This window comes from Pseudopipra pipra, chromosome 4, assembly GCF_036250125.1.
Source record: "Pseudopipra pipra isolate bDixPip1 chromosome 4, bDixPip1.hap1, whole genome shotgun sequence".
Lineage (NCBI taxonomy): Eukaryota > Metazoa > Chordata > Aves > Passeriformes > Pipridae > Pseudopipra > Pseudopipra pipra.
The window spans coordinates 4,054,260-4,081,561 of NC_087552.1; the positions used below are offsets into that span (position 1 = coordinate 4,054,260).

General features: G+C 41.0%; 1 protein-coding gene across 2 annotated transcripts in view; it reads right to left on the reverse strand.

The window, feature by feature from the left end:
• Positions 1-25,530, reverse strand: part of SEC24D (SEC24 homolog D, COPII coat complex component) — a 53,378-nt gene extending 27,848 nt beyond the window's left edge. Inside the window, exons 1-8 of one of the 2 annotated variants that reach the window (XM_064651410.1) lie at positions 25,466-25,530; positions 22,258-22,440; positions 21,294-21,420; positions 20,416-20,564; positions 18,612-18,878; positions 17,711-17,832; positions 15,607-15,718; positions 14,136-14,263 (exon numbers count right to left, since the gene is read on the reverse strand). In XM_064651410.1, coding sequence (XP_064507480.1) covers positions 14,136-14,263; positions 15,607-15,718; positions 17,711-17,832; positions 18,612-18,878; positions 20,416-20,564; positions 21,294-21,420; positions 22,258-22,396 — 1,044 coding nt within the window. In that variant the 5' untranslated portion in view covers positions 22,397-22,440; positions 25,466-25,530. Of the gene's footprint in view, positions 1-14,135; positions 14,264-15,606; positions 15,719-17,710; positions 17,833-18,611; positions 18,879-20,415; positions 20,565-21,293; positions 21,421-22,257; positions 22,441-25,281; positions 25,404-25,465 lie in introns of those variants that run through there. The other variant, XM_064651409.1, reaches the window with a different exon arrangement.
• Positions 25,531-27,302: the final 1,772 nt, after the last annotated feature.

Below are 27,302 nucleotides of genomic sequence, written 5' to 3' on the forward strand. Positions count from 1 at the left end.
AAAAAATAAATGCCATGAAGTTCAGAGCCCAGGTGTCTATACTCTTACACATACCTAATAAATTACCTCTTAAAGACAAAAAAAGGGGAAAAAAATAAACTGACAAAGTAAACCAAGCAAAAATGTATGAGACAGAATTAAGGATTCTGTCTAACAAAGAAAAATTCTGCAAAAAAGCTCTGTGTGTACCCTTATTGATTTATTAACTAATTAAATGGAATTTACATCTTAGTATTTTCTTCAAATCATGTAAATCATTACCTCAATAATGAACACATCTAATGATAAAGCTATCTGTGATAATTTCAGAATAAGCACTGACCAAAAGCACCAAAAACCCACTTCTTGATGAAAACAACACAGTTGTGAAAGAAAACTTATTTCAAAAAAGGTGAAATCTTTCAGTGCATTTCACTGTAGAACCAGACAGTTTACCCATCAAGAGAAAGGAATTTGTGCTTGGGTGTGTAAACTGCATTTCCAAATGTCAAAGTCATTTCTGTCAGGGTAAAAGAAAAAAAAGGGTGTGTTTCTATGGGAATGTACAAAGACAAGTAATACTGTACATGCATTAAAATGCAAAAAATCATGAGTTTCAAGTAATGATACATAAAAACAAAACAGTCAAAAAAGAGATGTGGCACTAAATGGGAAAGTGTTGTTTGCTGTGCTCCACTCTGTAGATGTCACTGTACACCAGAAGAAAAAGCAGAGGGATCTCTTTATGGTGCCATGGAAGTCAGTGGCAAAATCACGGGAGCAGGGGAATGAGAGAAAATTAAAAAATACCTTTTTTCATTTTGTTTTTGGTTGGTTTTGGTTTTTTAAGCAAATGCAATAGTCCTGGGGGTTTTCCCTTTCTACCTGTAAAGTATCAGCATTTTCTTTCCTCTTTCATCTCTACCACTGATAAGTGAATCAAGTGAGATCTCTACCACAACTATTCGGACATTTGCCGGACACGTGGACTTCTCTTCCCCCTCATCTCTTCACAAACCTTTGACCACCAAAGAGAGAACAGACATGGACCTCACAAAAAGGAACACTTGGGTATTGATTGTTGGCATTCCAGCACTATTAAATGTAAATATTTCTCAAAACCAGTGACTAAACAAATACTTGCTAAATCTGAACAGGACACACAAAGGGGATTCCTGTTTTGTAAACTGGGAGAGTAGAGAGGCACAATGAGTCAGCTGTGCTGGGAGGTAGAACACTGTCATTTTAGGTTACAGTAAAGGAGGATTGGGCAGCAGAGATGGAAAATGCTGTAAGAGACCTGCACAAACTTTTTCTTCCATGGAACCTTGAGGCCCCCCTGAAGCACAAGCCCTGAAAGCTGATCTGATAAACCATAACTTAACCCCAAATAGAGCTGTGATAGCAGGAGTTTTATTTTGGAAATATTTCAGCAAGAACTCTCAGAAGTCAGAACAGTATCACAAAGCAATAGATAGACTTTGATGGCACAGCTCCAAGATGAAACACATCCATAAAAATTTCCAAAGGGACTGTAACCTGCACTTCCAAGTCTGAGAAAGCTGAATTACTATTGCTTGCTATAAAAATGAAGTCCTGACACACTCCTGAGGGTTTCCTGTGATGCCTGCAAAGTATCACTGGGGCCACAGCTGGAAATTTTAAGTGTAGGAGTAAAGGACTGTGATGAAGCTCAAGATCATCATAGCACATCTCTGGAAAGGCATTCTACAGAGAAAAATCCTAAGAGAGAGATCCTCTGGAGAACAAGAAAGGCACATGCAAATACTGAAGAAAATGAGCCATTTATCAGACAACAAAACAAACAGTTAGATCGGTGTCCCTACAACACCTTTACTCATGCCCAGAAGAGGAACTTGCAACAGCTCCATAAGCTTTGAAGAGTATTAACACTGGAAAACATGGAGCATCACTCTATGCTGTGTAATATTGCATGTTACATGAGACAAGTTGTCTTTTCAAATGCAAATTATCTCAGAGGGAAACAACTCTGTTGTGTTTAATTAGTACAGTAAAAAGCTGAGGAAAAACTCCTCTGAATAATCGAAGAGAATTTTGAAATGTAACACTGATGTTTTTGGAAAGAAACTAGGTCATGAACCGAAGTGTCTCTGTTTCCTAGCACTGTTGAAGGGGTTTGTTTTCTTTTATTCTATCATCATAGATTGCTTTCGAGAAAGATTAACCAGTCTACAAATAATCCCTTGGTTTTGACTTGTTTTACTGATTCGCATTAAAATGTCAAGAAAGCATTTCCTTTTGTGATATTCCCACTGTCTTTTATCAGAAGCCATTCCCTCCAAAGGCAGAAATTGTTTGCCTATTCCTGGTTTTCAGATGTTGAACATGATCAGCCTCCTCAGCTGATGACTCGAGCCAATTTGGACTATCTCCTCCGGAAGGTTCACAGCAGGTTCAAGTACTTTCCATAACACAGTCCTTTTCCATCTATATTTCCCTGTTTGCTTGCAAGACCGCAGCATAGCTAAAGCATCAGCCACATGATGCAGGATCTCTTGGCTCTATCCTGGTTTTTACAGATCACATAAAAATGCACAAAGCATGTTCAAATCTGCTTGCTCAAAACCCCTCCAGACCCAGGCTGAACACTGACCTGCACACACAGCATTGCAAAACAAACCATGGCAGGACAGGGGAATTGCAAGTGGACACTGCACATAGGATATGATCCAGGGTGTAGTAAAATAAACAGAAAACTAGTTACTGATTTCAGTGGATCATACCTCAGAGTATCCTTGAAATCCTTACTCAGCATTCCCTTTTTAAGAGGAATATTGCAATTAATTGAATAGAGTTGGCAGTCTGAAGAGTGCAAATCCAAGCTACTCTACTCAACATAAGAAGGAGAATTTTTAAAAGTTTGAGGATGGGGGAAAATGCATGTAATAATGAAAAAAATTTGATATAAAGAAATACTAAAATTAGCTAGTTCCTCAGAATTTCCATATCATATGGGTGAAAGAAGGGGGGGGGTGGAAAAATGAAAAAGTTCACTCAGTGCTTGAGAGCAGCACCACAAGTTCTGCTGGTCATGATCCCAGAGCGGGAATACCAAGTGTTAACAAGTCAGAGCTCTCCAGCACCTCTCAGCTCTGTAGTGCTGACTGTTACTTGGATGTAGGACATGCTGTATCTCAAGTGAAGGTCAGCAGCCAGGATTAACTGGTGATATAAGCAGGAGCGTGAAATTGGATAATCAAGAAACGGTGCTGAACAACAGACTTCCAAACTGTTAGCACTTAAACAATCAGATCTCAGCAAGACCTGCCTCAGCCAGTGCACATTCACCCCAGCAAGAGAGGAGCTGGTGCAGAGGCACAGGCACAGGAGGAGAACAAGGGAAGGTCTCAGAGGCAGACCAAACTTCCCCAGGACAGCGCTGTCATTCCCATGTTGTCTCCCCCCCACCCCAAGGGTGACAAGCACATGTTAAATCACAGGGGAGGACTGAGGTTCACACCTGAGCCGATCCACAGCTCCACTTCCCACGTATCAGTGTCACAGAGGTTCCAGAACCGCAGCCCTTGTTTGAGATTTTCAGGCAAGATTCTCACATTGGCTGTAAAACCATTGAAAAATAAGGCAGGCAAGTTTTAGAAAGCTTCCCTACAGAAATGGTAAGGAATAATTAGCAGGGAGGTAGTCCAGGCTCCCCTGATCACAGGACTTTCACATTAAAATCAGAAGTTTCATTTTCAGTGGTTTGTTCTCCATCTGGCTCGTTTTACAGAAGCAATCAGAACTCTAAAAGACACCTCATGCTGGCATCATTTATATTTTTTGCAAATCACTGGAGGACAACTCTAGAGGATCTTCAAAATAGTAGACTGAATTTGGGCATAAAATACTATTACTACTGACTTCATGACAGGCCCAGTCCCTTACTGTATTGTCATATCAAGGTAAGTTTATCCTCTCATGAATTTTTTAAGAACGCTAAGAAAATGATAAACCTGACAGCACAGTTTATAAGACAGGCACAGCCTGTACCATACAAAGATAATGGGCACATTGGGATATCCATTCTGTTTTAGAAGGCCAAGCAGCACCTAATGCAAACAAAGCTGTGACCATTTCTAACATGCTCTAGAACATCCTTAGGACAGGCAATAACGTAACACTCCAAAGAGCACTCATGGAATATGCAGCTTGGGGTTTAGAGAACAAATATTTATGTATAAATTCAAATGTAGTGTAGTGACCTCAGAAGCAACACTTCTCAGAGATGAAATTCTAAATCAGAAGAACATTATCAATGTTATTCACAGCTTTCTAGCAAGAACAAAAACAAAACCCCACTTTGGATTGCGGGTCCATTCTCGTCTGCTGGGGCTTTATCAACTTTAGAGATCAAATATATGGGTTTTTTCCTTTTTATGCACACACATATATAGGTGGCTAGACAGATGTGTGCACAAATACATAATATATAATATTTTTCATAGGAGAGAAAAGCAATTGCTGACTTAGGGATCATGCATGAAAGTCTAATGAGTGCAGAGTCTCCCTCCTTCTTGAAAACCTGGAGCTGTTTCTCTTTTGAGGCATTACTGTGACTTTTTAAACTGTCTACTCATGTTTGCATTCCTCAGAACTTTCACAACAGCAACTGTCTTGCTCCTATTTTTGCACAGCTAAATATACTAAAGAAAGAAACTTGAATTAGAAAAAAAAGCACAGGAACATTTAGGAGTGTTTTAATTGGAGATGGATAAAACAGTTCTGCTTATCTGCAGGCTTTCTTGGACACTGTTTATTAGTAAACATGCCTCTAAGGCTAATTAATTTTTTTTTCACTGAAATCAGAAAGAACTGGGCATAGTTAAAGTGCTTTGCTGCATTCCCAAGCCAACTAGAGCCAATTGCCACAGGAGTACTTGGAAAGCACAAGGAGACCTTTTGTGATGTGAACAAAAAGCAGCACTGAATAACTTCACCTCTGTAGCACAGAGACCTGGGATGGGTTTAATGCCCTTTATAAAAGTCAAGTCCTTTTTACAATGACAGTTTTGAAGGTCAACAGAAAATTATGACTTCACAAATACCACATCAGATAGGGATGTTCCTGCTCTGAGTCTCTCTTCCCTGAATACTTTTGCTACTATGGTAGCTGGCATGCTTCAAGCAGACTCCAGAACCATCAACCATCCAGAATATTTGTATGCAACCACCCTCCCCTCTTTTGTTCACACTGAGCTACAGCTGTCCCAAGTGAGGGGCAGTGTGGAACTGAGTTATGAGGTGTGCTGCTTTGGCTGGGGCACAGTTAACTTTCTCATTGGGGCTGGTGTGGGGCTGTGTTTTAGATTTGTACTGAATACAGGGGTGATGAAAAAGAGATGCTTTTGCTATTGCTGGGCAGGGCTCACACAGAGCCAAGGCCTTTTCTGCTTTCTGTAGTGCCACACTGGGGAGGAGACTGGGGTTGCCTGGGAGGAGACACAGCTGGGACAGGTGACCCCAACTGACCAAAGGGACATTCCAGACCATGTGACATCATGCTCAGGATATAAAGTAGGGGGCATTTGGAATGATGGCATTTGCCTTCCCCAGTCACACATGATGGGGCCCTGCACTCCTGGAGACAGCTGAACAGCTGCCAGCAGTGGGTACAGTGGGTACAACCTGAACACCGTGGCAAGCAGCAAATTCATTCCTTGTTTCGCTTGGATGACATGCACGGGTTTTGCTTCCCCTATTGAACTTTATCTCAACCCACAAGTTTTCCAGCTGTCAGCCTTCTGATTCTCTCCCTGACCCCCCTGGTGGGGGAGTGAGGGAGTGGCTGTGTGGAGCTTGGCTGCTGCTGGGGTTACACCATGACCTGAGCTAAGGACATGCAGATCCTCACTGCTCTGATCTGCACTCTAGGGCTGAGGTCATCTATGCCTGTACCTAGCAAGCATGGGCTGGTAACTGTAATGTAATAACACACTTTACATGGTGGCATCCAAAATACAACCTTGCAGTAATATGCATAGATAAGTAAAATACATGTAAACTGAAAAGACAGTAACAACTCCAGTTAAAAGAGCAAAATATAAACCTTTCCTCCTGAAGCCCTAAAGTCGCTCCTAAATAGGAGCGTGTTCTGACTGTGAAGTTTCCAAGGTAACTGAGTAACATCTCTGACAGCTTAAGGGTAGAGCTTGCACAGTCTTACAATATTTAATTTGCTGCTGTTGGTACAATCAGCTTTGGCCAGTGCCTAACATGAGACAAACTCCATCTCAGGAGTGCAGTCTAGAGAGGACAATGCACACACAGAATGGCGAATGCCATTCAAGCAGCCATTTGCAGTTAGAGAGCAATAGGCAAAGTAATTTTGTGCTTGCGTGTCATCTTTGTTGGCAAAATAAATTATCAGTATTGTTGGCCAGCTAAGTGTATATAACTGTTACCTTTTATTTTTTACTTCTATATGTACTGTTGCTTAGTCAGTTTTTTCTTCCGCCACAATTGCACAGGACAGTCACAGCATCCAACTTAGCACAAACCAATTACAACATCCTTATAAAGGCATTTCCCAGTCTCAATTTCAAATTTGTATAAAATTAGTCAGGAACTTTAATTACAATATGAATAAGGTTTATATAAATGTCTGATTTTCAAGTCACTGTCCTCATCTCTTTCAGAATTACATCCTTATCATACCAACAGTGGTGCATGGACCAACATCATGCACAAGTATTTTAGAGAGTACATTTTAAGACTATTTTTCAATGTACACTAAAACCAAAAAGGTAGAAAAAAGTAAATCATAAAATTTACTTCAATTAGGAAGAGTTCCACTGCAAAAGCCATTTCTAAACCTGGCTCTGAATGTTCATTCTAGTTACAGAGAGTAGTTACAGCCCAACAGGGCAACAAAAATCTTTCTGCTCCATGATGAAGTCTGGGGAAGCAATCCAATTCCAAATTATTTACTACCAAATGCAGACTAGCACAGGCATACTCCATAAAAAAAGCCTCATCTAATGCAGGATTTGTGCACCTCTAAATTAGGCACTGTGAAACCAAGCTTACAGGCACTGGCCTTCAGGGTGGTATAAGACTTTCTGGGTGAGCACCTGGAGATGCTTGAGAGTTCTGGGTTCTCCATCCCATGGATGACAGTCTGGCACCCCAGGGGAGCTAAACAAAACCCCCAAACATGAACCTGGCACCAGCTAGTGGAGAAATTAAAGTAAAATAGCATCAGCAGAGCAACAGAGATTGTCAAATACCTGTCCTGCTCCATACTCCAGGTTGACTCAGAGCTATGAGCCCAAACATGAACCTGGCACCAGCTAGTGGAGAAATTAAAGTAAAATAGCATCAGCAGAGCAACAGAGATTGTCAAATACCTGTCCTGCTCCATACTCCAGGTTGACTCAGAGCTATGAGCCCAAAGCCTTACAGCTCTCTCCCAAATGAGGACACCAACAAGGATGCTTTGGAAGTTGTTTTATTTTAGTAACTGGCAGATGTGTGCTTAGGCTCACACCTACCACCACGACATACAGCAACACGTATGAAGGTGTGTCACGTGTGCAGGACTTCTACTCTCACCGTGGACCAGCACAGAGGACCTTGACAGTGTGCCCCAAAGACATGGACAAAATCATTCTCTGCTGGATCTTGGACAATCCAGAGACCAGAATATGCAACACAATTAATACAGAGAGCAGGACAGACGTGTCACGAGTCACGCTTTTAGAAACTTCTCTTCAAAAAATTTCCTTAAAACTATCATCATTTGATAGTTTTAAAAAGCTTACTGGTAGTATGGACAGTTTTACTGTCTAACAGACTCAGTGTGAAACTGCTGAGCTGTACATAAAACCAATTGCTTAACTTAGCTGCAGTGCCCAAAAGGAAGGAAGGCAGCAATGGAAAAAGAAACTTTGCAAAGAAATTCTGGGTGATCCCAGAGCTACAGACCAGCAAGTCTTACCTCCACAGAGGGTAAACAGGCAGATACTGCAATGGAGGAGAATATAAAAAGGCACACAGATAAAGAGGATACACAGAGGAAGAGCTGATGTGGCTCTTGTGAAGGGATGTCATGAAGAGATCTACTGAACTCTGTCAAGAGTTGGCCATCATGGCAATAAGCATGACCAAGTTGATATAATATAATCCTTTTGAAAAAAGAGTCTTTTGATAGAATCCCTCATCAAAAACCCTTAAATTAGCTAAGCTCTCCTGTTATACAGGATAATGGCCTCCTGTGAATAAGTAACCAAATAAAAGTCAGAAATCAAAGGGTAAAATTCCAATGATGGCTTTTTATGGTGGGTAGATGTTATCAGTAAGCACCTCAAGAGTCTGTTCTCCAGTGTGAGCTTTTTAACACATTCCTAATAGAAAGGAGCCACCAGTAAAATGTTTAGTCGGAATCACTTTGTAAGCATTTCTCACTCTCCTCAAACCATAACTGCACATAACTGCTAATAAATGTGTGTGTCTATATAAACATGTGCTTCAAACTAAGGCTACAGCCTGCTCATCCTTCTCACTGGCCACAGAAGAGGGACAGCAGAACCTCAGTCCCACCGAGCCCAAGGTGGATTGCAGGAGGTGGGGATTCCCCTAACTCTTCACATTTGTTTAATGTACGAATGTCTGAGTTAAAACCAAAGAAGGAGATGGGGGGATCGAAATGAAAAGTCACCAAGTCACTTGACTTTGTTCCTGAAACAAAATAAGACGTTTATAACATTGCATCACATGCTAGTTATTCACCTCAGACAATTTTTAGCTGCTGCTAACCGTGCAACTCTATCTAGGAAACCATACTATCACCCCTGGGAAAACCAGGGCTTTCCAAACAGCTCAGCTGCACTGCTCCTCATCAAAGACCACTATTCTGAAAAGGTTCAACGGCTTTTAGCTCAGGAACAACAGCATTTCTGAGAAGTAGTTAATGAACTGAAAAGTGAAATATTAGATTACCATCAACAACTATTTCTAAAAAAATAGATTCAAATAAATAGGAAAGAACATGGCAGAGAATGATGACACAAAACTAGTAAGGAGCAAAGGCGGTGGCAGTTTAGATATTTAAATATTTCAAGCTAAAGATAATTATTTGGAGTTGTTTATATTTGATTTTACAACATGAAATACTCTTTTAACTAACTTTTTTTTAGCAAGTAGTATTAAATGTTAAATCAAGATCACATGGTTTATTCAGGTTCTGGAAACATTCATACATCTCCAAAACAAATTCATGTAGGGCTTGGTCTATGATGATAACTGTGAGAGCTGGTTTATTTTTATAGACTGTTGCTAAAGCACTGGTGGACTAAAAATAAGTTCTGTCAAACAATGATAGTGTATTCTCCATCTATAACAAACAAATACTTTCCATAGATCATCCAAATCAGGAGAGTGAAAATGGACTGTTATTGCTGAGAAATAATAAATAAGGACTTGGTAAAGATAAGATTCTGAAATGTCTGGTGCTGTCAAGACACTGGGCAGGGGAGGTAAGGCACAAATGTCTTAACAGCCTCTGTCTCTTAATGATATATAGTGCATGGGTAATATTCACTAGTTAAGAATTTCCTAGATTGGCTCAGGTTCTTTGCAGCAAACTCTGTATGCCCTCCATGGATTTTGCCCCTCTAACTTCCAGCTTGAGGGATTTCCTGAATTAATTCCTTTCACTTTGTCTTCTGAAGCTCAGTGCCTACGTGTCAAGTGCTGGTAGCTTACCTGTTCTTGGGATCTAAACACAACCCTACAGCCATCTCCAATTCATGGTCACCACTTACGTCTTAAATTCACTCTCACATGCAATTAAACATTTCTGAATTAAAGCCTCATTTGCGACCTCTCCTTCAGCTAATATCTGAATTTTGACGCTGGCTTTTCTATCACGTTTTCATTGTGCAGTGTTACCAGGTTATGATTCTGCATCTTAGCAGCATTAGAACTTTCTTACTCTTGCAACCACAACTTGTGGAGTTGATCTCTCCTCTCTTGATGTGAAGGCTGGTACTGCAGCCTACTTGGACAGGTACATTTTTATGTCTTCCCTTGCATTCACTTATGTTGGCCTTGTGTCCCCTCAACTTAAGAAGCTCATTTTAAGAAATCCACCACACTTCTAGATGCTGTCACACTTCTCAGACACGATATTACTCCATCGGGTCTCAGCTGCCAGGAGAGTTTTTAGCAGGGTATAAAGCAACAGCATCTTCATCTTTTTGTTCCACTACATTTCCGAAATTTTGAATTTATTTTATCTCTCAGCAGGGGCAAACCCTCCTTGTCTTGGGGTTCTCCCCAGAAACATTACACTTATTCAAAACATGCATGAGATCTTTCATTTAACATCCTCATCTAGCACCATGATGAATTTACTTGCTGTTCTTATTTTCTCTCAGAGATAATTTGCATCCCATTCTTTAATAAAAATGGAGATATCTGGTCTACACCTCTTTGGACGTCCCTGTTAAAGTTTGTGTATCTCTCAGCTCCTGACAGTTTTTTCCCAGATTTTAGTTTAAAAAAAAAAAAAACAAACCCCAAATCACTTTGTATGCTAATATTCACACTCCACTTTTGGAGACAGGATACCAGTCTCTGTGTGCAGACATCCCACTTGGCCGATGTCCTAATTACAGGGTGAAAAGAACCCACAGTGACTAAGGAGCTTAAATCCGCCTTTCGGACTTGCTGAAACCCCAAACTACCTTTTCCAGTTTGGACCTTCAAACTGAAAGTGTATTTCTGAGGAAAGTACTAATGAGCTACTAGACCTAAAACTTCTATTTGAAAGTTCCCAGGATCTTTTATGTCCATCCCCCTGTGTTTTTAGGCATTGGAAGCAAATCCTCGGAGCTCAATTTCCAGTTGACTACTGTTACTATGCATGCAATGGACAGCTTATTTAAAAAAAAATAAAAATCATTACAGCCATTAATTCCAAAACTTCAGGAAGTGTTGCAGCCTCTGTCAGCTGGAGCACTATTGATTCTTCAGAGTAACATCTGAACAGAGTCAAATAAACAGTATCTAATTGACAGAAGAAAATGCTAAATGCTGCTGTGCTCTCCCCCTCATGTACATATCTCATTTTATCAGTGTCAATAGACTCAGCTATTTCTCTTTTTTTTTTTTCTAAATTTTTGCTGCAGTTCAGATTACACAGTGTCAAGCAAAGCATGGATAGGAGTGGATAGCATGGATCTGCAGTTTTCTTGGTATTATTTACACAACAAATGCTACATACATCAAAGCCAAAAACTCAATCCTCATAGGAAATGGGAACAAGGTAAGGTTTCTCCTTTGTTTCTGTTTTAGTACAGTAATGGCATAAAGAAAAAATAAAATACATACAGACATGAATCTATGGCAACAGACCACTGAAAATTCAAATGTATTTTATATACTACTTTCAATTCATCCTCATCTCTAAGTGATGATCAATTGTATTTATAGAACACTCATAAATCTGTCACTTGAATGACCCCACTAGCTCATAGCTTTTTCAGTATGGCTTTAGCAACCCAGAAAGGCACAGTGTGTAATATGCATGATAATGGATTATGTCTACTCAAGTCCTGCTCAAGTCCTCACAGTTCAAGTGAGATGGGTCAGTGTCTCAGCTGTTCCCACCCATATCAGCAGCTGCACAAAGCATTTGTGGCCATTTCCCACCCATGGTCCACCAAACCCTTGTAGCCATTGCTTTTCTTCCTCCTCTTTGAAAAGAAACAGAACTGAAATTCTCTGGGGGAGAATTTCACCCCAATACTGAGTATGTCAGAAACAGTAGAAAAAAAGACATATCTGCAGCTGAAGCTGCAACCAACATGAATAAAGGGAAACTATTCAACAAAAGGCAAGAAGATAAAACTACATTATTTTAAGATTATGTACAATACACTCTTTATCAAGAAATAAAGAAGTCAGCAGATTTCCACTTTGTAGCCCTGTAACATGTGATGAGCATCACCTGTAGACATTGTTAAAAGGTACTATGCATAAGACAGGCTAGATACTCTGAAACAAAGAACATTCTGTGCCTTGCAGTCACTAGTTTCAGGCAGGACACACCATACTAGGAAGTTCAGAAACACAAGTAAGCCCCTGAATGTATTTTATCTCTATAAAAAGCCCAGTTCTTTCAAATTAAGTGGCTTTTCAGAATTAAAGTAGTTATAAATCCCATATGGAAGACCATTTTTATTAGAAGAACTTAAGAGCAAGATCTTATTTTGGCAGCAACAGTGAAGACAAAGGGCACAGGCAAGCCTTGGAAAAACTGCCTCAGCTAAGGCTGCCCAGCGCTTCTTACTCTAATGCTATCTCCTTAGTTCTTATACTTTACCCAGCTATAATTGTTCTGACTAAAATTTTCCACACTGGGCTTTTGCCAATTTTGAGAGGCATTTTTCAGAGCTTTCTTAGCCTCCTCCAAGAAAAAGGTTAGGGAAAAAACACACTGCTCTTTACAGATTAATGAGCCCCACTGACCTTTCCAACAGCCTGTGAGCACTGACACTTCAGAACGGGTGGGTCACCCAGCACATCTTTTTGCCAGCCCCAGGAAAACCCCCCTGAACTTGGCCAAGCACAAGTGTTTGGACATCCTGCAAATTTATGTATGCAGCAGAGAGTCAGATTTTAGAAGCTCATTGTTCATCCTGTCCAAACACAATGCAGAGACAAGGGAGCCATGAGTGGGGGACAGAAAGGACTAGAGGCAGACTCCAAGTGAAAGATGAACAAACGAAGAGCCAACACCAAAGTGGACTTGGTAAGTGCCACCTGGGCACAGAAACTGGGATAAAGGGTGGTAAAGAGTAAAGGTTGGCTGATAAAGTGAAGGGGTGGAGAAGCAACAGCAGGAGTTTCATCTAGGAGAAAATGCAGAGGGCAACAAGCCAAGTCTGCACATTCCCCTCCAGAACTGGAATGAAACCCAAAGTTGCTGTCTAGCAGACAAATGGTGAGACTCTGTATCTGCAATACCGTGAGTAATACATCCTATTTCCCTGTGGACCACAGAGAAGATAACTACATATTGCCCTGCTAAAATAATACTCTTAATTCAAACTACAGAGGTCTGTTGGATTGGAAGTTATCCATCCTGATAAAGAGCAACATCTGCTTTTACCGACGTATATTTAAAAAAATCCAAATCACTAAGAATTTACAGGTGATAAAACGAAGTTAGAGAAAAATCAAAGACTGCAAAAGCAAGCACTGAAGGTCTTAGCAATTTTAATTAGGCTTTTCTGTGCATGCATTCTGTGAGGAGTTTTTGAAGATGCAATCGCATACTACAGCTTCATGAAATCCCTCAGGTTTTTTCCCAGTAAACAGCACTCTGCAAGTAAATCAGGAAAGGAAATGCATTCTGCAGACCTTGCAGAGTTTAGAAGCTGTGCAACAGAGGAGGCAGGAGTTGAAGAACAAGAAAGATGATCCCACATGATGCAGTGAAATGCATTGATAAAACACTTTGGGGGTGCCAGCAAACCTGGGTAATTGTCTTAAGACCCCCAAATACTGCCACCCTGCAGAAATACTTTGCAGAAGAACTAGGGGTATGTTTAGAATATCAAAGGCCATAAGAGATGGTCATGTAAGAAAAGAACTGATGAGGTTAGTGCCTCCAAATGAGTGCCAAAAATGGGTGGTTACATTCATCTTCTTTATATGACTCAGCTCATCCAAGTAGAAAATGCAATTCTGTTGTGCAATTAAATTATTTTGCAAAGAACTCAATGGAAAAATGTCACTCTTTGAATCCAACTCTCCACAACTTAAAAATAATTTGATACATTGGAGGTCCTACTCATCTTCTAATGTCTTTGCCCACACCTACAGAGCTCCAGCAGAGCAAGCAACTAACAAAGCTGGCATAAACTAAAGATTGTTGTAGAAACAGGTGTGGTTCAGATTACAGACTGATCACTCCTGTACTTTCTCCAAATGAAGATTTTTATCCCTTCAAATTGCATCATGACCCATAGTCTTCTGCCATCTCTCTACTGTCTTACCAATTCACAGGCTGAGGTAAAACCCTCTCACCCCAACCTGATGAGAGAAGAACAAGTCAGCAATATTTAGGATTCAAAACCATCTAGGACTGATATTCAGGTAGCCCTTACCTCATTTGGTGGGACATTAGCAAAAGGCTGGATGACAGCTGCCAGGGGAATGCGGGTCTGCTTGGCCATATCTGAGGTCAGCGGGAAGCAGTAGGTGGTACATCGGATATAACGAGGGCTGGCGTGGCCTGCAACACCCAACACAGCACAGGGAAAGGCTGGCAGAAGGAACCCTCCCACCCCAACACAAAGCAGAAAAATCCAAACAACAACATCAAGCAACAAGGGCATATGTTACATTAAATACGTGCTTTTTTCCCTCCCATGAAGGCTTCTGCCCATCTCTCCTCTTTATGGTCAGCCCACTGTCCCTCCCTCTGGTTAAATCTTTCCTTGCTGTTTGAGTTTAAAGCAGGGATTTAAACATATCAAGAATAATCCCACAATTATTTGCAATAAAAGACATTAGTTTGAAACCTATCATATCTACGATCTTAAAAAAAAATAACACAGATGATATCCCCCCAGTACCAACACTGTATATAAAACAATGAGGCAGACTGATACCTACTGTTAAGACTGCTCTAATGAGCTAGCTCTGACTCAGCAAATAGTGTATCTGTGTTAACATCCCCATGCTCACTTCTATTGCCAAATACAGTGTGCTGAAGTCACCACATCACTTTGAGCAGCACACTTAGCCCAGGTCCCTCAGGGAGAAGCTGTGCTGTGCACTACAGACGAGCACTGCAAGGAGACACGAGCTCAGAAATCAGCCTCCTCGTGCTCCCTCTTGAACTATCAAGCTGCAGCTCTGCTCAGTTTCTTGAGAGGAATTTCCTGGATCATCAGAACTGCATTATCCCATTCTCAGATAATGCCAAAAAATTTTTGATGTGTTTGTACATTGTACACATTTATCCCAGCACTGATAAATTACTGCTGGGCTGAGTAGTACCATCAGTTTAACCTGTATTAAAACACCAAGTCTGCTGTCAAGAGCAGCACGTGGAAGATTGTACTTCCAGGCTCTAGGCAGAGACAAAGGCAGATAAATTTTCCCTTTGGTCAGTGTAAGTCAACTAGACAGCTTGCACACTTCAAGGCCCTTGTTGCCTGGAAGAGAACTTCCTAAAATTTGTTATCTTAAAACATAACAGTGCTAGAGTCTAGGCTCACTGCTTCTTCCAGTGTCCATCTTTTACAATTTCAGAAGAATCCAAAAAGGATTGTCAGCTTGAAATGTAACATCTTGGAAAATTTTAAGTTAAAAAGAAAAGTTGTCTCAACTATTCAGATTACTTTAAAGGCCAGGAAAGGTAGAAGAGGTGTAAGGTGTAAGAATTCAACTCCTACTTCCCTCCTTCCCCCTTTTTCTTTTATTTCAAGGAAGTCTCCAATTTCATGTCCAATTTAGAGTAAGGAACATGGTTTTCAGATGAGAAATTTGAAAATCTAGTCTTTTTTTGTTTGTTTTTTAATTGCATTTGATTTCATCTAGAAAGACTCCCAAATCAGCAAGGGCAGTTACCTTGGTCTTGGATTATGCAGTCAGTGGTGACGAGAGGAGGAACCTGGCCTCTGGTGTTTGTAGCATAGACCTGCCCTCCCCTGGCAGCTTTATCACTTTCAATTACTTGGATCTGATGAATAAGAAGCAAGAAGAGTATGAGAAAGGTGAGCCATGCATTCAGCTGCATTCACAAACAGGCTAACATCTACACCAAGTGACACTCTGGCTGAAGCCTAGTTTAGAGCATTTACCATATCATGTCATGAAATTCTCAATGCAGCTGGTTTTAATGACCAAATTCCCTTCTCTCTTACTTCTGCACAGTCCCTCACTCTGATACTTTTCAGGATATAACCAAAGTTATAAGAAGCTGTATTTTGTTCCACATCAGAAATCAGATCCCAAGGATGGTACCATTACTCCTCCTCTTCCCTCACAACCTTGTTTAGAGTGCATCCAAACAGCTGTGAGAGGCGAGAGGAATGAGACGGAATTTCTGAAACTGGCCTTGCCACTGCTGCCAGTATCTCATGGAATGGCATCTTTACACTGCACATGAACTTCTAATAATAGCTAGGGAAGTTTAGAAGCCTCTGTTGGAAAGCAAACAGAGAAAAAAACAAAATTACTTGCATAGTCTATTGATCAATGTCCAAGAGGTATTTCCTAACACACTGAAAACAGTCTGGAGCCTGTAACATTTTTTTCCCCCCCAGTAAAGTTTGTGTACTGCAATTTAAATATACAAGGCATTCTTCAGAGAGCTTACTAGATCTTCTGCTTAATTACTTTTCCCTGCCTTCCTTGGCATGTATACTTATAGCTAACTCCTGCATATGAAGGAAAAAGGTTCTGCTCTAAAAAGGTCCACAGGCTGAAGAAAGCAAACCACTTTCAGACTTAGCTCTGCAAAGGATCAGTGTACCACAGCATTCTGCAGCTAACTGACCTAAATATATCACTGTTCTTGGAAATAACTGTTGACAAAGCCCAGACACTCGTTTTCATAAATGTTGTCAGAGCACATATCAACCTCTAACATATGTAAGAGAAACATAAATCAACAATGGCTACAGATAAGAAGTAAATCTATCTGGCAACACTTCTGTAATTATATAATGTAAATATAACAACAGAAATACACATGGCCACACTCATTCCTCATTCTGAATTAGCTTTTTGCCCTTTACAGACGTTGACCCAGATCGTGTTTCTTTTAAACATGTCATTTCTATCCTCTCTGTGCTGCTCAACCAACCCTTTTAACCTATTTTAACATGACTGTCACAGTCAAGGCTGTTTATGCTACATGCAGAATTGAAACAAGACATCAGCCCATGTTTTCATGCCAGACCTCCTTCTCCCCCTGCCCTTTTTTTTTTTTTTTAACTTAGACAAGACCATTTTATCCTTCCGATGTAAAAAGCACCACACTGAAACACCAGGAATGACTGACTTGAGGGCATTTGTTATTTACACAGACACTCACTTTAGGGGTTTTTTTAAACCATGGTTTTCAGTTATACTTAACTTGAAAATTGCCTTTAACAGAGGCAACTGCAGTTGTTACATTAACCCCTAAGGGATCACGAAGTGTTTTTTCCAAAATTCTGGGGGGTTTACATCAAAACCATCACAGGATAAAACAAATCTTTTCTAGAAGGACAAAGCAAGACTGTTCCCTACTAGACAGGGTCAGGCTTTTGCAAGAATGTTTTTCCTGTGCAGCAAACCTGCCTCAGCAGAAGTGGAAGATTCCTGCAGTGAATTCAAGTAATCCTTCTGTACTGCTCACTGCCACACTAAGAATCCTGTTGAGAGCTCCTAGTAAAGTATTTGGAGTCATGAGTATGTCCCATGCTAGATAAACTTACAAAGCAACTTCAATAATCAAACTAACTTTATGCACTAATTTATCCCAAACTGACAGCACAGAGTACAAAACTGCATAAATAGGAAACTGCAAATACTAGAGCATATCTTGTGAACCAAGCCATGCAAGCACAATTTTATGTTACAAACCCCCACTAGCTACAATGAACACAATGTTAGCACTGCCATTCCCTTATCTTAAAGGCAGCAGAAAGTTACTTTTATAAAAAATTAATGCCACATTACTTACTGGGCTTGGAATAGAGTTAGGATCAAGCTTCTTCTGCTGTGGGCCTGAGAGCTGTGCTGGACCTCCAGGAAAAGCACCAGGATAAGACAGCTGAGATCCTGCCATCTGAGGACCATAGTTTGCTGCAGAGTTACAAATGACAATTTATTTAAAGTATTTAAGTTCCATTATCAACTTTTAAAATCAATTTCTGCCATAAAATTAATTCTTACTGAATTTCTTCTTCCCTTCTGTTTTCAGCAAGGACAACACAGGGATTCCTTTGGCTTATGCAGTTTGTGTTTTAAAGGTAAGAATAAGATTACATGTGACAACTCTGGCCCCAAAGTCTTCGGGTATACATTAAGTAGGATGGTTAGCAGAGATGACCACAGCTACTCAACCCAGGCCATTACATCAGTGAGAATCTCTCCCCTAACACGAGTCAATGCAAGCTGGTCTAGTTAACCAGCTTTTTAGTTGTCAAAATAACTGTTTCACTCACCTATATCAGGTGAAATAGTTGTATTCAATTACAATTCACTGTTGCCACAGTAAACCCTTTCTGAAGGCTGCTTATGACACTACTGTAAGACAGAGAGCAGCCTATACCTTTATAGAGTGTAGGAGAAACTCCTTTCTGTACTATGGGCCTTTACCAATTACTAATGAAGTAATTCTCCTTCTGATACAAATTAATCTCCTTTTTTTTTCCTAAGTCTCAAGAGAGTGCTAAACGTTTGAGCAAAAGCAGAGCCTGTCTCAGATGTACTGACTGACAATGCAAATCTTTACCTTTCTACAAAAAGGAAATTTTTGTTTTTCCAATCAGCTGAATATTCAGCAGCGAATGGACACAGTTCCATCAGGGGTTCTCCATTCATGCTTTGTTTTCAATTACAGAACAAACATCTTTCCTTACCTTGCTGAGGATGATATCCAGGCCCTGGAGGCTGTCCTGGGAGCTGTTGCAGGTTAGGATTTGGAGGGACAGGTCCAGGGATCCCACCTTGTCTGGCCATGGGAGGCAATGCCGGCTGAGCGCAAAGGCCATTGACACTCCCGGTTGGTGGAGGAGGAGGAACCTGTGGCCCAGGTGGCAGAACCATTTGCTGCTGGGTTGGTGGTGGGGGGAGTCGTGGGCTCTGGAAAGATGCCGGATGCCCAGGGCTCGGAGTGGGGCCAGGACCTGAGCGAGAAACTGTGTCAGATGAGTGTCAAATGATAACCTCCCAGCTCTGGGTGGAAGGGGCTCTGGCTTTCCTCAGTACACCTTTAACAGAGACAATCTTGTATCCCATATCAGTGCTGCACCATGGGGACTCTACATGTCTGTTCACATTACAAACCTGACCTCACAGCATGTCTGAACTGATTCAGACATTCAATTTTTTTCTTTTGGCTCTATTTTCAATAGAACCCTGCAGCTGGGAGGGATGGGGAAAGAGAGGAAAGCCAGGCTGACAATTCTTGATTAGAATACGCATAGATCAGCCTTTGCTTTTGAAATATTTAATTTCAGAATGTGAAACAACATTCTTTTTGTTTAAAAATCAATTTCTCTTATGTGGTATGTTTTTGTTGGTCCGCTATTTGTACTTCACCATGACAAGTCTGATGGAAAATAAATCCATTTGATGCTAAAAGATGAAACATGTGGGAATTATTTTGTACACACTGGTGAGGAATAGCTTGCTGTTTATAGGATCCAGATTCCAATTAAAATTAAGAGAACCTTGGAAATCGGAGGGATTTGAGACTTACTATCTGTAAATACTCACTACCTTACAAAACCTACATTTTTTAGTCAAATTTCTCACAAAGACCTAAGGCAAAATAATTTTAAAGAAAGCTAAAAAATAACCAAAATTAGGTTTGAATTGAAAGGACCAGTGTGTTAATACACAAGCACTAAAATGCATCTTCTGTCAGACATGTTAATTGCAAACAAGACTTCACATGCAAAACACAACCTCAAGTTTTCAGCTGGTACAAAAATATCACTCCAGCAGATTTCAAGCTTTGAATTTCTCACTCAGCAAAGTTACATCAACTCAGTCTTACAGCTGTGGAAAAGTCAAAAGAACAAAACCTAACAGAGAGGCAAAGTTGTATAGAATTTGTCTTCAGTGGCCTAAAGGGTATCTCAGCCTTCCAGCACATAACATGAGAACATTATATTTTATGTAATTGTTTTATGTGTTATATCTTTTACAGCATTTACATATATATCAAAATTAGTGGTGGGAAGCAATTTACATGGAAGCGTCACATGATCACGTCTTTACTTCATGGCCTAGGTTTGAGATGTTATAACATCAAAATAAATGCAGATAAATTTAGATGAAAAATTAAAATATTTAGACAAAAAAGAATAAAAGAGTTTCAAAACAGAGAGAAACTGTAAAAAGGTGAGGAAAATTAAACCCTGTCTGCATATTATTGCTCATGCCTTGGCTGTTCCTGACAGGTTCACTAAGTAATTTGAGAAATGACTGATGGGATGGCTGACTTTTACAGAAGGTTCATCAAACACCAATTCAGAATTAACCCAATAATACTGGTTTTGGAATTGGATGAGATAAAAAGAATTCTAAGAGCTTAAACAAATCATAGTGGCCAAAGATTTCATCTTCTGCTTACACAGAAGTTCAGTAGCTTTCTAATTATCATAGTCTTAATGCTTTAACTGAGAAAAAGTCACTCAGATGAGACAAAACCATTACCATAGTTATTTATCTGCATGCTGTTGAGCTGGTCAGCAAGTTGTGCTGTAGATGAGGCAGGTGCAGCATTTGGGAAGGCTGGTTGTGACTGAGGACTGTAGGGAGGATAGGAAGCTCCTGTGTTGCTTGGAGGTGGAGGGCCTTGAAACCTAAAGAGAAAAATTAGTGCAGTTATGCAAAAAAATTACATCAACCAATCATAACTCTAGAAGATCTCACACCTTCTCAAGGGTGGTGCCAAAACAATTAATTAGGACAAAGCCTTAAGAGAGTTTGCCCACATTCTGCTCACTAGTCTTAAAACATACAAAGCACGTGAAGCACAGACTGCACACTCGTTCAAGTAAAAAAGGCAGTACATGTTTGTTTGAATTGTTAGAAACAAACACCATGGCAAAGTGAGAGTGGTAATAACTATAAGCCTTAAGATTAAGAAACACAAGCTTCTGAACATATCACAGCACTCCATCCCCTTTCCAAGCTTATAAAGGAACATTCCCTACCAGGGATGTGTGAAGAAGATTAGGAGAAAAATCTGTAAAGAGAAGAAAAGGAAGTGAGAAACTGTTGAGGAGTTCTCTGTAGTAGAGGAAAAAAGAAGATGCAGGTAGGGAAAAACTGCTTCATGATTATCAGATATGGAATGCAAGAAAAATAACTAAAGAAAAGAAAGCAGAAACACACATGTGGCTTATGAAGTTATTCCCTACCACACTATTTCACTCTGGTAAAACAAGATCTCAGGCTATGTCCCAGAGAAGATTAACACTGATTTTCCTATGACCTCTTGTAAAACTGAGGGGTTTCCCCATTCCCTTCACAGGCAGGCAAGAGAGGTCAAACAGCTCAGCTCTCACATATCAATTCTTTCAGGTCACCTGTGTGGCTGCTGCCCTGGTGTCCCAGGCCCATTCTGGAAATTGGTCTGGCTGAACTGATGGGCACCAGGTGGTGGAGGCCCAACAGGAGCCGAGGATCCAAAAGGCACAGTTGATTTTGACACACCTGTAAAAGATTAAGCACTTTCATGTAAAACTCTGTAAGAAAGCACAAGATGGCCAAGAAATAACAGTGTACAGCCCTGTTTTAGCAATAAGAATACCAGCTCCAGCTTGAGCAGAGGGGCTGGAGCAGAGACCCCTTCCAACCTCAGTCATTCTGTGATTCCCCAAGAAAGTACAGATTTCTGGTCAGTTGTATAGGCAGGTATGAAAAACTAACAGACAGTACAAAGGAAACAAATAGCAGTTTGTACCTTTCCAGCAAAAGAACCCAAGAGGGACAGTAAGAAAGAAGCAATGAACAGACAGTTTGGGATACTCATCATTCCCTGTCCCCCAGTTATATTTCTAAGTAGAATCAAGAGGTCCCTTTGATTTTGGAGACCAAGGTAAGGAGAAAACTTGGAACAACATTTAAGAACAAAAACAAAACAAGCCTCCAAGCCTATACTGAAAATGGTTCTTAATTCAGACCTACTACATTGACTGTGAAGAAACTGTAATTTATGCAGACAGCAGTGCTGAATAAACAATATTTCAATTGTATCCCTTGAATTATTTCCCTTTAAATTACTATAACATAAAAAAATACCAAAACTGGTATTTTCCCCAAATATTGTAATATGCCAATTACCAGAAGTAGTTCTATCAGAATTCTGACTATATTCAGCTTTTGATTAAAGTAACACAACTCCTGCTGTCTTTAGTAAAAAGTAAAACTTCTTTTATTCTGTTTGCTGTTGCAGTAGCAGTGTAAAACTTAGAAAGGTGAGAAAAAGAGATGGAAAACATCACCACAGAAAAGTAGACTCTCAATAGAAATTTTAAGCCAAAATCATACCTGGTTGAGGTGCTGAGTATGAAGAGTTCGGGTCCCCATAATGTCCATAATGAAGTGAAGAATTAGGTGATCCAAAACCTCCTATTCCTGGTTGGGATTGGGAATATGGAGGAGCTGCAACATAACCTTGTTGACTCATGATGGCAATATTCTCATTCCAAGTATCAGGTCTTCCTTAGGGATCTGCAAAAGAGAAAGTGACACCTGCTACTATTCATCACTCTCTGTGCATTTTAAAGGCTGTGAACTGTATTTTCAAAAAAAAAGATAAAAGGCTTTTGAAGGCAAAAAAGGACCTGAAGTCAAGGACAAATAGTGAGTTTGTTTGCTTGCTTGGTTTCCTCAGCACTACCACATACTGCACGAATTTAAACAAATCACCCATTTTTTCTGAATGGGATTCACCTCTCCCAGGCCCATGGAGAGAAAAACTACGTAATGGATATGCAGGTGGCAAAAACACTCAAAGGAAAGTCCCAAATTGCTCTCTTTACCAGGAAAACCTTGACTTAACTACACCTGGAAAATACACCGTGCATCCTGGTTCCCAAATACCAGCCATCCCAATGAACACTGAAATATCAGGAAAGGCAGAGTGACTGGAGTATAAAACTCCCCTAGCAAATCCTTCTCCTGTCCTAGCACGCCCTTCTTTAGCAGAGATGTGGAACATGGCACCAGCTTTCCATCAAACCTTTTACACAAACCCCATTCCAAGCAAGTGAGGGAAGATTCCTTGCTTTTATGCTGGAGAAAGAGAGAATAAAATAGAGGATAGAGAGAGATCCTATTTCCAGTTGTTTTCTGCATTAGTGGGCCAAGCCTGAGCAGCATTTTTATTGCAGAATTGCACAGTGTGACAAAATTCAGCACAAGGTCTTCCACAAGTGAGAAGCTGCTCTCTGAGGGCAGCATGGCCTCAACAGTATTCTGTGTTGTCCTTGCTGTTATCAGGCATCTTGTCCCTAAACTTTCACATCTTGATTCTGTTGTTAAAGAAAATGAAACAACCAAAAGAAACGGAACTTGACAAAAAGCAATTCAGGAAAAGTTTTCTAATGATGAGAGCATTCACAAGTCATAATTTGCTTCTTGTAGTCAGATTTTGTTAAAGAGCTTAGAATAAAATTTTAGAAAACTCTGAGGAAAGTCCTGAGGATCCAAACCCTGAGTGAGCATTTACTACTCCTGTAGAGCCCCAAGCACATAGGTCAGGCATCCCCAAAGAACTAAAGGTATACAACATAAACTATTATTTTAGGTGTTAAATGTTCCTTTGAAATAGCTTCCCCAACCACCTACACTTCACATTCTTAAGCTCAAGCCATGGAGTCATCTTTAAACACACAAACTGGATGAAAATAAATCAGGAATTGTGCTCCAGAAGCACACACAAAGGCTCCTCAAGGTTACACACATAAATTCATGCTGCACTGGTACATGTCAGTATAGAAAAGCTATTTCTATCAGAAAACCCATCTCTAGGCTTGTCAAATTAAACACCTATTTCTGAAGGAAAAAAAAACCAACAGTTTTACTGATCTTCCACATCAGACAAGAAACCACCCTGAGCTGTGTACAGGGCCCAGCCCTCCCCACACCCTGCCCGTGCAACCCTCTAAACCACACTCCTCAATGGGCTGTAAGATTTCTCAGCTGTAGTATCAAACTGCTTCAAGTAGTTAATCTTAGGGACTTTTCTACTGCTTATTAGTTAACGAGGTAAACACGAGGAGAAGAAATGTTTAATGAGAGGCTTGGTGCTGCCAGCTGTACTTTCTTCACTCCTCTGCCTCCATCAGAAAAGACGTGGCAGTGAGAGCTTTAGTTGCTCCAAAAGATACTAAATCAGCACTAAGTTACCTACACACTGGCACAGACACATAAACATATATATTTTATATCTGTATAAAGGAAGAGACTTTCACTTTGAGGCAGCTGCAACAGCCAACACCTTAAGCTGCAAGAGCATCCAGGGGAAATGACTTCCTCCACAGCTTACTCACTCTCACACACACAAAAAAAAAAAAAAACTTGCCACGTCAAACTTCCCACAGACAGTATAAACACAGAGGTCGTGCTGATTGAGACAGGAACTGTAACCACAAGCAAAATAATGCAAGTTTACCGAACACAGTTCCAGAATCTATTTAACACTGAGCATATTTAAGCTCAAGACAGGCATATATACCAACACACCAAGAAAAGTTTGGAGCCAACACCCAAAATATCAACAGGAAAATCACCTAAGGGTTTAGTGATCAGGTTCTAACAATAGACATACAGATTCACTCCGGAAACTGCATGAGATGAGCGGATCTGCTAAACCCAGATCTTTCCCTAGGTTTATTCACTACAAGCATCTCTATGCTGAAGGACAGGAAAACTGTTTTCCTCCCTGTCTCTGTCAACATTAGTTTGCCTTACACCCTATAGCCTGGGGAACAACGCTAACACTGAGGAACAACTCCAGAATTTAATTTACCGCTATTACAGAGTAGGTTGTCATCTTTTCCGGAGGATTGCTGTATATATGTGAGTAAAGATGTAAAACTCTGTCTCTGAATGTAGGACAAGAGAATCAAAACCAGAGGCTGACGTCCTTGGCTCGCTGAAGAAGAACTATTAACTTTGTATTTCTTCGGAGACACTGTGCTCAGTAACACATCATGTAGGAAGAGGGGCTGTCCCTTCCCAGGGCACGCTGCAATCTCAATCTGGCAAACAATCTTTGGGGGTGTGCACATTTATCTACACGCACACACACACATACATACAGAACGCAAGTAAAACACATATATCGGTTTGAGGGTTTCTTTTCAGTACCACGTTTTGAGCTAAGCCGTGAAAGCAAAAGCTGAAGTTTTCTCCATTCGGTGCAAAGCCTGCAAAGGATTTCTGTATTTTTCCCGTGCATGTAACATTTCTATCTCCACGAACTACGCGGTTTCAGCCGCCGTAAGCTCGCAACAGGTCTGGCTCCGCGGCCGGTCCCACCGCCCGCCCCGCGTCCCGCGGCTGTACCTGTGACCTGTGCCCGCCCGGGGCCGCGTCCCGCCGCCGCGGGCTCGGCGCGGGTGCGAGCAGCGCCGCGGTTCCCCGGTGCTGAGGGAGGGAGGGAGGGAGGGAGGGAGGGCGGCCGGAGCCCCCGCGCTGCCCCCGCCCGCCCCGCGGCCCCTCAGCCGGCGGTGCCCGTTGGGACCGTTACCTGGGGCCGCGCGCCCGCTCCCGCACGAGCCCGAGTGCCACGTCTGAGCCGGCCCCGCGCGGGCGGCGCCTGCGCAGTGCGGGCGGCGAGGCCGCGCCCGCGGCCGGGCCGTGCCCTCACGGCCGGGGGCGGAGGGCAGTCCCGGGGCTGTCAGCGAGGGTCCGCGTTTGCCTCAGCGACAGGGGGGCGGCAGTCTGCTGTAAACACAGGGGTGTCCTACAAACACGATACTTCTCCTCATAAGTGCATTAAAAACAGAACCACAGCATCAATTAGGTCGGAAAAGACTTCTGAGATCATCGAGTCCAACCTATGACCAAACACAGCTGTGTCAACTAGGCCAAGTCCTCAGTGCCACGTCCGGTCTTTCCTTAAGCGCCTCCAGGGACGGTGACTCCACCACCTCCCTGGGCAGCCCCTTCCAATGGCTAATCAGCCTTTCTATAAAAAAGTTCTTCCTAATGTCCGACCTAAACCTCCGCTGGTGCACATTAGAACTGTCTTCTTGCTCTGTTGCCAGTTCCCCAGGCAAAGAGGCATATATATACATACATATATGTATATGCAGGTGTGCGTTTATTTATTTTTATATATATTTTACATACATATGTCAGATATATAGATACATGTAAAATATAAATAAATACATGCATACATATACACACGTATACATGTGTATGTATGTGTGTATATATCTATATGTCAGATATATAGATGTAAAATATATATACCTAAAAATAAATACATACACATACACAAATGCATGTGTGTGTATATGTATGTATTTATTTATTTATTTTTACATATCTTTGTATCTGACATATATATATTTATATAAATTATGCCACCCTAGTATCTCTAGTGAAATATGACACAGGTACTTTACCTGTTTGCATATGCACTGGTTTTAGTTACTGTTAAGGTGCATTTAAAAAGTCTGCCTTGGTTACAGGATAGTCACTGTTTTTTCTAATTAACAAAGTAGAAACATGGTAGTAACATGAGAGAGACTGGTGGTAACATGAGGAAGATGTATTTGTGAAGTTACTGTTCCTCCCAGTCACAAACATTAGTTGTGGTGCAAAAGTAAAAAAAGGGAGAGAAAAGTGGCAGAGGATTCATAACAAGAAAAAAAAGCCATCGCTCACAGAATCATAGAACCATAGAATATCCTGAGTTGGAAGGAAGCCACAAGGATGATCAAAGTTCAGCTCCTGGCCCTGCACAGGATAGCCCCAAGAATCACACCATGACAGCTGCATAACTCACATGCATCAATGTAAGCTGTTTCTCTACATGTTATCAGAGCCAATACTGTTGGACATGTCAGGGAAGATCTAGAACCTTTCAAATCTCTCCTAACTGTCTAATCAGAAGGGAAAATTTCATCCCCGAGGTGGCAAGCATCAGTTAAACTGGATGTGGTTTTGGCTGCAGGGTATCAGTGACTCTTTCGTAAGTAGGATGCAAACCAGTGCCTTTCATCATCGCTGTGCTGTAGTTTCACCCCTGTCCCTATCTCTTTGGCTGATAATATGGACACATTAAAGTTATGCAAAATTCTTTTGAAATACAATGCCACTGAGGAAAATAACGGTTTTAAGTTTGGACATTCCCTATTTTATCGTGGAGACAGGCAGTCACTGTCCCACCAGTCCTGCTCTGTCTAGCCCAGAGCTATTAACAGTAAGCAGCTGTGGATAATTCAGCACTGGAGAACCATGCACTTACTTGGCCACTGAATACTTACTATCAGATTTCTCCTCCCCGAAATCAGCTCCAGTGAGACCGAAAGATGAGATCAGCAAAAGATAGCAAGGAGAAGCTGTGGCATTGG